Raw genomic sequence first — 11,258 nt, forward strand, 5'->3', positions numbered from 1 at the left:
ATGCAGCCAATGGGGAGGAAGCGGATAGGAGGGAGGCGGGGCGGGAAGTGGAGGCTGCGGGCAGGAGAGCCTGACGGGCAGTTGTTTTCTCCAATCAAAAAGAGAAGGAGGCCACGGCAGGCCCGTGGCGGCTGAGCAGGCTGAAGACAGGCAGTTGCTTTAGCCAATAGAAAGGCTCATCCGCCTCCCCGCCCGCCCCGCCCCTGTGCCCGCGCCGCGCCAGTCCCGCGTTTCCGGCCGGAGCCCTTTCCGTGCCGCGCCGCCGCCATGGCCTACCCGGGGGAGGACTACGACAACGAGGTGCGGCCGGGGCGCCGGGGGCGCGGGGGTCGGGTCTGGGTCTGGGTCTGGGTCTGGGTCCGGGTCCGGGCTGTTCGCGGGGACTCACTGCCGCCCTCTCCCCACAGGCTGCCTACGACCCCTACGCGTACTCCAACGACTATGATATGCACACGGGTGAGTGTGAGGGCCCCGGGCCCGCCGGGTCTGTGGGGCCGGGCCGTGCGGCCGCTGCCTCACTGCTCCTTCTTCTCCACAGGAGACCCCAAGCAGGACCTGGCCTACGAACGCCAGTACGAACAGCAGACCTACCAGGTGATCCCCGAAGTAATCAAAAACTTCATCCAGTATTTTCACAAGACGGTGTCAGATCTCATTGACCAGAAGGTGTACGAGCTCCAGGCCAGCCGTGTTTCCAGTGATGTTATTGACCAGAAGGTGTACGAGATCCAGGACATTTATGAGAACAGGTACAATACTGTTTTTCAGCAGATGGAAATCACTGTTTTAACTGTGGTGCTGTTAAAAGGAAGGGCTCACTGCCTCTGCTGTTCCAGACTTGGGCTTTCTCTCAAACAGGTTTGGTTTGGTTACTGTGGGAAAAAAACTCCTAGGTATTTCCAGCCCATGAGGCTAATGTGAGCATACAGGAGTTGTGATCTGTCTGAAGGGAGATGCCAGCCCTGGCCTAACAGGAAGGGAGGCTGCAGAGAGGGCTCTCAGTGGTGCTAATCAGGCAGTTTGCAGAAAGCCGTCAGGTGTAGCTTTTGCATCCCTTCCCAACAGCTACTTCCATTCCTGCTTACAGCTGTGTCAGCTTGACATGAAGGGAATGTGGAAGTAACATACATGTCTGTTTTGTGCCTGGGAGATAAATTGAAGTCTCACTGCTTAGTTTGTGATTCTCATCATTTGCTTCAACATTGGACTTACTATCAGGGGTATGTCATGCCCTCAGCTTTCACCAAGTCCAAGGCCTCTCTCTGTTGTCATCTCTGACTCCAGCACTGTCATGCTGAGTGAGACGTGGCTTTTCATACCACATATGTGTCTGTTTTTCAGCTGGACAAAACTGACAGAAAGATTTTTTAAGAACACTCCATGGCCAGAGGCTGAGGCCATTGCTCCTCAGGTTGGAAATGGTGAGTCTTCCACTTTCCCTTGGGTTCTCAGGGAGAGAAGGAACTGAATCCCTCCTGATCCTGAGTTAGCAGGTGCACAGAGTTGTTGCTGCCTGAGTCAGTCACCTTTGTTCACTCTGGCAGCTCCTTCAGCAGATGCCTGGCAAGAAGTCAGATTTGAGCAAAGTGTCTTTTTGTGCCTCCTTTCATTGTTGTGGCAGGAGGCTCTCAGGCCTTGTGGCTTGCTAATGTGCTCCTCTGTGGTCTTTTCCAGATGCAGTTTTCCTGATCCTATACAAGGAGCTGTACTACAGGCACATCTATGCCAAAGTCAGCGTGAGTGTTGGCCCTGTGTCTTCTTGTGGGTTTTGTGCTGCCTTCTCTGTGCCAGCAAACTTGACAAGTCTTGCTGCCACTGCAGTATCAGTGGTCCCCTAATCTTTGCAAGGCAAAATTGCATGGGTTCATGAGCTCTAAGTCACATTGATTTTAGCGAAATTCTTGCTTTTGTTACTTAAAATTATTGCTTTTGTTTGTTTAGTAAGGATTCGCTGATTGCTGAAAAGCAAGAAAGACTTGACTGTCTATTTGAGGCTCATTAGCTGTCCAAGCTTGGTGGTGATGAGTGTACAGGTTTCTCTGGTAGCTCAGATGAATCAGGAGACTGGATCTGAGCGTTCAGGAGGCTCTTTGTTGCTAACAGCAAATGTGATGGTTAGTGAGTAAGGGAAGAAGGGGGTGTTGGAAGGTAACTGAATTTTCCTTTTTATTACTTATGTGTGGTTCTTTGTGGCTCCTCTTCAAATGAGCAGGCAGTGAGAAGGGGTGTCACAAGAGGAAGGTACATTATTTGCCATGAAAAACTTCACATGGAATCAAAGTGCCTTGTGTAAAGGGAAATGTGGATACCATAAAGGATGGAGAAGAAGGAAATGAAAGGAATAATGCTCTGTGAAACAAAACAAACTTTGCTTTTTTAAAGCCTATTTTTAAGACTCTAATCAGTGAGAAAGTTGTAGTATTTGGTTCTTAAAGAAAAAAAGTCTCAATAGATGCATGATTTATGGGTAAATAAGTAATACCTGCAGTTTTACTGTGGACCAGGGGGTGGAGAAATGGACACTGTTAAAAGGCTGCTGTGTTAGCCCAAGCCAGGCTTCAACAGGAGAAACTGGTTTCTCAGGCTGTGCTCTTCGTGGTTCTCAGACTCAGTGTCTCCAGCTGAAACAAGAACCAGTAGGTCAAGTGCTTAGAAATGATGTCCAGAAACAGAATTGTTGATCTATTAGGAATTCTCATGAGCACAGAAGGAAGGAAAGCTGGTGAAGGTAATGGGAAGCTCTTGAATCTGAACAGTAGAGGGGAACAGGGAAGGTTAAATGCAGAATATTCACAGGAGGTTTGACATCCTGGGAGAAGCTGTCTGCATAGGAAAAGTCATCCCTGTTTTGTGGGACAACAGTGCTACAATTTCTGGTTTTCTGGGTGATGTTGGTGGGTGTGCTGGTTGAATACTGCCTCTAGCACTCCTGAGCTAGATCCTCTACTACTGTGACTGTCCTTCTTATGCTGTTGCCCATGAACTCCCTCCTGGCTTGCTTGAGTTGAAGCAGACTCTGCTGACTTCTCTTTGCAGGGGGGGCCCACGCTGGAGCAGAGATTTGAGTCCTATTACAATTACTGCAATCTCTTCAACTACATCCTCAGTGAGTTGCTGCAATTAATTTCTGGTTTGTGACTTTTGGAGAGAAAGATGAGCTGGAGAGGGAAGAGCTGAAGAAAGGGTCAGAAGAACTGCAACATGTTTGTTTATAAATAATAGAGGGAAAGGTAGTCTGTAAGCTCTCTGCATGTTTGTTGAATGAAGAGCAATTTACATCCATGGATTTAAAATCACAAAAAGCAGAAATAGTTTACAATGCTTTCTGAAATACTGTAAAGAATAAAACTTACTTAGCTTTCTGTCTTGCTGAGAACTGCTTCACCTATCTTTTTCAAAAAGTAAAATGAAACAGTAAGCTAAAGAAAACCTGCCGTGTTTCATGACTTTTAACTGTTGTTCACTCCCCTTGGAGCAAATGTTAATGTTTGTGACTCCCTGCCAAGCCTCATGTGGAAAATGGATCAGTTAGGATAAACCCCTGCAGTCTCTGTGCAGCTTCTGAGAGCTGATGCTGCTGAGCAGTCACACTCCAGAGATGAACCCTGTGCATGTTCATAGTTTTTGAAAGTGAAGGCACTTGAGGTAGTCAAAGCTGCATCTCAGCCCTGCTGAAAGCTTCATTCATCTGCTGCTCCATCTCCCATTTCAGGGAAATTCTGTGTTCTTTAATTTAAAGGGTATTAACCCTCTCATCTGTTGTCCTGCAGATGCTGATGGCCCCGCTCCTCTGGAACTGCCCAACCAGTGGCTCTGGGATATCATTGATGAGTTCATATACCAGGTATGTGATTATAAAACTGGGCCATTTTGAGGTGGCCTTGCCTTTATTAGTTGTAGAAATTTTCCATCCCGTCCTTTGCTGTGATTTCCATAGCAAGGGTACCATTGCAGGTTGAAAATCTTTGGTAATCACTGTTACTCTTTTGTTACCAGGTGGATGAAATAGTTGTAAACGTACAGATTTTTAAGTTACAGGGTGCTCTTTAGGGAGTCCTGAACTTTTGGGCCTATTTCTCTTTCAGAACAAAATTTCTGTCTTTCTTAGTCAGTAGGGCCTTTATGTGTGCACTGAGAGATTGATGACCTGATTTGGAGTAATTGTCTGAGATCTTGACATTAAGAAATATTTTTCCACTTACTGTTCTGAGTGCAGCAGTACAGATCTCAAATGCTATTGGTTTTTCTCTTCAGAGAATATATTCTCTTCTCTGTAACTTTTTATTATAGAGCTGCCTGGAATTCCTCAAGTGTTGTCTGGTCAATCTTGAGAACAAAAAGGACGTGTGCATATAAAGGGAAAAGATGCGTGTATGCAAACGCGTCTTATAACTCGGTCATTCTTCTTTCTACCAGACAGCAAATTTGTGTTTAGTTGCCTTTCCTAATTGCTTAGGAGATCCTTTTCTGCTTCAGTCTGTCTCCTGGCCTTTACCCTCTGTGCTGTATAATTCTTTTGGGTGCTTTAAAGGTGGTATAATGTGCCATTTTGATTTCCATGTGATCTCATGTGAAACTTTTTTTTTTCCCTGCAGCTTGTAGTTTCTTGTAATGCGTTTGTGTTGTGCAAATTGTAAGCTTACTGCACTTACCTGAGCATCTCTAGACAAACTGCTCATCACTGAATCTCTGCTTTTTCCTGTAGTTCCAGTCTTTCAGCCAGTACCGCTGTAAAACAGCCAAGAAGTCTGAAGAGGAAATTGATTTCCTTCGTTCCAACCCCAAGATCTGGAACGTCCACAGTGTCCTTAATGTGCTGCACTCTCTGGTTGACAAATCCAACATTAACCGACAGCTGGAGGTCTATACAAGTGGAGGTGAGCTTTGGGAGGTGCCAAGCAGCACTGGTGTCTGTGCTGCCTTACTTTGATTTGACCCAAGCTGCTTAACTTTGTTTGGGAGCTGGATCAAACCCATAATCAGTGGATGGATTGGCTGAGAACTGGTTCTGTTGGCCTTAGGTGAGAAGTAGCAGTGATTACATTTCAGGCCTTGCTCCCTTTGTTTTGAGCAGAAAATATTGAAAGGGAAGCTTGCTTCCTTGGAGGATGGCATTGTGGTTCTTTTTTTCCCTAGGTGACCCTGAAAGTGTGGCTGGTGAATATGGGCGCCACTCCCTGTACAAGATGCTGGGCTACTTCAGCCTGGTTGGGCTGCTGCGTCTGCACTCTCTGCTGGGAGATTACTACCAAGCCATTAAGGTGCTGGAGAACATTGAGCTCAACAAGAAGGTAATACAACATGTTTTAGCTCTTCTTTTACAGTCTTCCAAATGCCTCTGTTGAAGCATGCTGGTGAAAAATTGCTGTACTGAATCTTCCAGGCGAGGAACTGTTTGTATCTGCTGTAGTTGTCAGGAGTTTGTGGCTGGGCAGAGCTAGAGCTTTGGCATTAAATCAAGCCATATGATAATGCCTGATGCTCTTGCAGCACAATTGCCCAGTTTTTTAGGAGGTTTGCTGTGTTGTGCAATGCAGTGTTGCTACAGAGAATACTGCTGGAACTACAAGTGGTAGTGTAGTGGTAACTACCTGAACACACCATTCTTACTTTTGCCAGTGACTCTTTCTTGTATTTTTGACTTCGTCTGTTGACTTCTTGTATTGTTGACTTCGTCTCACTGTGCCTGCTCCCACCTGGGCTGTTTTTGCCTTAGAATTAAATGCTGCTTGTGGCTAAGAAAAGTTCAGCTGCAATGGGTTTGGGCCAAGGCTTGGCACAGATCTACATATGTGCTGTCTGGCACAGGATGTGGAGTGAAACAGGGGGAAAGGGAACTGAGCAGAGCAATGTTAGGCACAAAGCAAGAGTCCTGTCCTTGCAGGAAGCTGAAACTGGAAAACATAGGAAATGGGATGATCTAATAAAACAGTGAGGAAGCTGCTGCAGGGATGGGTGGGAGGTGAAGTAGACTGAATTAACCTTTTCTTGTCTGTATTTGGGATGGGATTGAAAGCAGAGGTGGCTGAATTGTGGCTAACAAGCAGTGTGGATTGCTTCCCCTAACATAGCATGTTACTTCTTCCTTCTCAGAGCATGTACTCCCGGGTGCCTGAGTGCCAGGTGACCACCTATTACTATGTGGGCTTCGCTTACCTCATGATGCGGCGTTACCAGGATGCCATCCGTGTCTTTGCCAACATCCTCCTCTACATCCAGAGGACAAAGAGCATGTTTCAGAGGACAACCTACAAGTATGAGATGGTAAGAGATAAAATAGACTCCACTTCCCCAAAGAAAAAACCACTAGACCACTAGAAGGAGGGTCTTCTTTCCCGTCCCTCCTCTATCACCTGGTAGCTTGTGTCTAACAGTTCAGCTTTATTATCCTGGACTTTGCTGGTGGTGATGACTGGGGATCCTCTAAACTCCTTTGCCATGGGTGACAATATTTTCTCTTAGCTATGTTACTGGTTACTTTGGGTGTTCCCCATACTGTTGTCCCAGGTCCATCTGCACTCTAGCTCTAGGCAGCATTGTTAATGAGTATGAGCTGCTGATGATACTCTTGTCAATGCTTCCTTCTTCAGACTTAGTTGTGTTTCTAGTCCAGTGCTGCACTTCAGGTTGCTGCCATTGTCAGATGAATTTCCATTATCTGATAGTCGTAAAGATTTGGCTGTAGCAAAGCTCCTTTCTCTTTTTACCTAAGCTGTCTTACCTCCTGATTTTGGTGGCTGTTTTACCTGCGGTCTCCTTTTTATCCTTATGATTAATTCCTAACTCTTTGTTTAGCCAAACCCGCCAGTCTTAATTCCATGACACTTCAAAAAGTTGGTTATGTCTGTTTCAGCTGTCCATTTCATCCCATACTCATATAAATCTTCTTTCTCAGTCTTTTCTTCACTGACCTCCCTGACAACTGTCCCTTGCCAAAAGATGGTTGTTAAACTATCTGCCTTCCCTTCTCTGCATGTTCTTGTACCAAAACAGTCAAATGCACTTCTGGCCTTCTGGGTTCTCCATGGCTCTGGATGCATTTACTCTGCACCTTCCTCTTGCCCACCCTCTCTTTTATTTCTAAGAGCCTTGGTGTGTGGTTCATCCATTTGCTTTGCCCAGAGGCACTACTTCTTTGTGCTGTCCCCCTTGAGCATTAGGACCATCAGTGCTTTGTGTAAAGGATCTTCCTCTGCAAAGTGCAGCTGCCAGCTCCCTCGGGCACCCTAAAGCCTGAGCACGCCGTGGTGCTGACAGGGTGTCTCTCCTGTCTGTGTCAGATCAACAAGCAGAACGAGCAGATGCACGCGCTGCTGGCCATCGCGCTCACCATGTACCCCATGCGCATCGACGAGAGCATCCACCTGCAGCTGCGCGAGAAGTACGGGGACAAGATGCTGCGCATGCAGAAGGGCGACGCCCAGGTCTACGAGGAGCTCTTCAGTTACGCTTGCCCCAAGTTCCTCTCCCCTGTGGTGCCCAATTATGACAACGTGCACCCCAACTACCACAAGGAGCCCTTCCTGCAGCAGCTCAAGGTCTTCGCTGATGAAGTTCAGCAGCAGGCCCAGCTCTCAACCATCCGTAGCTTCCTCAAGCTCTACACCACCATGCCTGTGGCGAAGCTGGCCGGCTTCTTAGACCTCACAGAGCAGGAGTTCCGTATCCAGCTGCTCGTCTTCAAGCACAAGATGAAGAACCTGGTATGGACCAGTGGCATATCTGCCCTGGATGGAGAGTTCCAGTCTGCCTCTGAGGTTGACTTCTATATTGATAAGGTTGGTATCTGCCACTTACTGCCTGCGAAATTCTTTCACCCAGGAAATTTTGGAATTGGCAGCACCTAGTTTTGTTCCATTCTGTGGGAGACATTCCTTCTTCCTTTGCCATTTATGGAGCTTGCCTGCCCACAATGAAGTTCTAGCCCCGCATGAAAAGAGTGTCAGTGGAAGAAGAGTGATGGAATATCACAGGCAGCTTTATCAGTCAACATACCTAGAAAACAAACACTTCCCCAGGACAGAGAGAGCTGCTTGTCAGTGTTCTGGGAGGTGATAATTGAGTGACAGATAGTGCTGCTATTTGTGTCTCCGGTGGGATTGTCCTTCTGGTGTTCCCCACATCTCTCCTTTGTTTGACAAAGCAGAGATGTTGTTTGGTCATCTTACAGGTCTGCTTTGCACTGGAACAGCATTTAGTTGTGGCTTCTCTAGGAGGAATCTAAACACAAAGTGTGGAGCTGTCACCATCTGCCCTGGAGCTCCAGCAGCAGGAAGCATAGCAAGGAGTCTTGTAGGACTGTAGTCAAAGAAGACAGCAGTAACCATTAGGTTTCTTGCTAGGAAGGAGATCAGGTTACTCTGTGTTCTTGGTCCTTGTAGCAGACCTCTTCTTGCAAGGTCTCGTGCCATGTCTCAGCCGAGCTGTCGTGGGCATATAGCATGACTGAAAAGAGGGAAGCATGAACTGGGGTTGGAACTGTCAAACTGCTGCCAGGAAGACAAAACCAGTGTGTAAGAATGTGGGAAGCAAATACAACGTGAATGGGGGACTCATCCCAGACAAAGGTATGAGGGAAGGCAGCCCAAGGAGAGCTGGATGGGTGCTGTGGGACTAGCACAGGTCAGGTATGTGTGGTGCTGAACCATGGCTGGGATGAAGCCCCTTAGGTTGATCTTTATGTTTGGCAGTTCTTGCTCTCTCCCTGCTGGTAGCATGGTCCTTTTCCTAATCTCATCCTGTTCTCTTCCCAGGACATGATCCATATTGCAGACACAAAGGTCGCCCGACGCTACGGGGACTTCTTCATCCGCCAGATCCACAAGTTTGAGGAGGTGAGACCTGGGCAGGAGAGCTGTGTGGCTCTGTAGGAAACATGGGACAGTCACTGGGCTGTGCAGGCCCTCGAGGGTCCACACTTGTGTGAGACAGCTGTAATTCCATGCTGCACTTAGCCCTGGCTCTGCAAGGCACTAGGCAAAGGCAGGTGTTCCAAGCAGCAGCTGCTGGCCTTTGAGGAATGGTATGTTTTTGTAAGAAGTACTCAGTTGAGCCACAGTGGAAAAGGAGGAGAGTTTTACTATTCAGGAATGCTGAATTCCATTGTCTCTAGGTAAATGTGTCCCTGTCAGTAACACAACCAAAATCATATCTCTAACTTCATAACTATAGCTCTAGAAAATGGCCTCAGAGATTTCTGGAGCATAGATGGCTTCAGCACTGAGCTTGGCCAAGAGCTGACATTCTGTCTCCACTCTCCCAGGGGAGGTTGTTCTGCACTGGAAACTCAGAGGGCAAAATTCTGAGATTTGGGGACTTAGTAGAGGGTTGTGATACTGCTGCTACAAGTTTGCATCCTCTCTTCTCCCCACATCTTCCTCTGCTAGCTTGGAAAGGAGAGAGTTCTACTCATTCCCCTTTTGCTTGACATACTGTGAGAGCTCGAGAGCTCTCTTGTCAGAGAGTTGGAGAGGAAGGAGTTAAGAGCCTTGGATAAGGTCTGCTGAGGGGAGCAGCAATGTGTATCAATCACTGTGTATTTTTCTGACCTTTGCTTTCTCTAATTCCAGCTGAACCGAACATTGAAGAAGATGGGCCAGAGACCCTAATGTGGATGCACTGCAGGCCTGGGCAGAGAAGTGGGTGGGAGAGATTATTCTCTGTGTTGAGGGAGGGGAGCTCAGAGTTCTGGCATTTCTGGAATCTCCTGTGGCTCAGAAGGTATTTTGTATTTAAATATGCAGACTTGTTTGGCTCAAACTATCCTACAAAGGACAAGGCATCTAATAAATTAGTGGAATTTTCCTGATAAGCATTTGTACTAATTTATTTTTCCTCTGTATAAGAATATAACTGCATATAGAGACATGGGCAGCTGCTCTTGGCTTGGTGCTCTTGTTGGTCCATGTTGCAGGTAACAACAGGGAGCAGATCTGTTTAGGTGCTCTGTACGTTCACCCTGCACAGCAAATGGGAAAGGCTGCAGAACTGATTGACAGGAAAAAATGAGCTGTTCTACAGTGTCTTCACAGGATTTTGGAAAGAGATGTAAACTAATGCTGTTTCTTTAGCTTTCACCCCATACAGTGAATAGACCTGAGTTGCAGTTACATTCTTAGAAGGTTACTTTTTGGCCTTTCCTCCCCTCTATTTTATTTTAGTTGCTATGGAGTAGAAATGCTCCAAAGTGAATTGTCATGTTTTTAAAGGAGAGGGGAGAATTTTTGTAAACATTGAACCAATATTAACTAGTCATCTGATGAAATGTCCTTGCTGGAGGATGTGTTTTATTTCAGCAGAAGTGATGCCTGAAACCTGGCCCTTAATTTAATTGAGTTCAGTTTCTCTGGAAAACTCCCTAAGGGCCTTCAATTTATTAAAACCCTTTAAATGCAAATTTTCCCTGCTCTCCAGCTGCAAATTTGTAGTGCCTTGAAAAATGGGGAAAAATGTTGAAAACAAGTCACGTAAAAGGGAATCAAGGACCTGCAAGTATTGGGTAAGAGAATGCAAAAAATGAATCACATCCCTCCCCAGCCTCTCTCCTTTTGCCATCTTTAAATAGTTTGGTGTTTGAGTGGTAGAAACAGGTGCAAGAGGAAAACCTGCAAGCTACACAAAATGTGTTTCAGATACACCATGTGCCTCTTTGTACCTCTCTCTCTCATTCCTTTCCAGAAAGGTGTCCTAGCTGTCCAGTTTGGCTCTATGTGTGATTCTGTTTAAACAAAGGGAATAATTAGCCTTTGTTGGATTATATTCTGTGTTTGAACGAGGGTCAGGTTTCCAGTGTCCTAGATACTGCTCAAAAGTAAACTCTGTTTCCCGTCACAAAGTAACTCAGGCAGTACAGGCAGCACAGTTAGATTAAAAGAGCAATTCCTGTTGGCTGCCTAGCTGCTGGCGTTGGTGTTATGGATGCTAAGAGCTCACTGTCTCCAGTTCTGGAGGGTTTGAGGCAGCCATATCATTAAGAAATTAAAGGATTGAGATGCCACTGCATTGCAGCAGCCCATGGGGAGCTGTGTTCATATCAAGCAGAATCTGCTCCTTTTTGATTTTAGGGCTGGCACTTTTCCTTCTGCGTATTTGCTAACAGCAGTACAGTAAGCATATCCGTCAACAGCAACTGCCCTACTTTCTTTCTATCCAAAGCCCAAATCTTTCCCAGGAAGTGCTCAGGTGGATGTGATACACAACATGGGAACCCTGGCAGGTATCTCCATGATCAGTTCTAGTGCATAGCATAGCAAAAAAGT

General features: G+C 46.4%; 1 protein-coding gene across 1 annotated transcript; it reads left to right on the forward strand.

The window, feature by feature from the left end:
- Nucleotides 1-216: 216 nt before the first annotated feature.
- On the forward strand, nt 217-9,811 carry EIF3L (eukaryotic translation initiation factor 3 subunit L). The gene is made up of 13 exons (XM_063154511.1): nt 217-300; nt 408-456; nt 539-749; nt 1,342-1,421; nt 1,675-1,736; nt 3,037-3,106; nt 3,771-3,844; nt 4,706-4,877; nt 5,137-5,291; nt 6,094-6,264; nt 7,281-7,778; nt 8,754-8,834; nt 9,570-9,811. Exons 1-13 carry the CDS (start codon nt 268-270, stop codon nt 9,606-9,608), a joined length of 1,695 nt encoding a protein of 564 aa, XP_063010581.1. The 5' UTR covers nt 217-267; the 3' UTR covers nt 9,609-9,811.
- The last annotated feature ends 1,447 nt before the right edge of the window (nt 9,812-11,258 follow it).

The sequence above is a fragment of the Melospiza melodia genome, chromosome 4, assembly GCF_035770615.1.
Source record: "Melospiza melodia melodia isolate bMelMel2 chromosome 4, bMelMel2.pri, whole genome shotgun sequence".
Classification (NCBI taxonomy): Eukaryota; Metazoa; Chordata; class Aves; order Passeriformes; family Passerellidae; genus Melospiza; species Melospiza melodia.

What these genes read in the sequence shown, in the direction of transcription:
- EIF3L (XM_063154511.1), top strand. Translation starts at nt 268, where the DNA reads ATGGCCTACCCGGGGGAGGACTACGACAACGAG. An exon ending in GGGAGGACTACGACAACGAG is followed by an intron (nt 301 to 407) that starts GTGCGGCCGGGG and finishes CTCTCCCCACAG; the next exon opens with GCTGCCTACGACCCCTACGC. An exon ending in TCTCTTCAACTACATCCTCA is followed by an intron (nt 3,107 to 3,770) that starts GTGAGTTGCTGC and finishes GTTGTCCTGCAG; the next exon opens with ATGCTGATGGCCCCGCTCCT.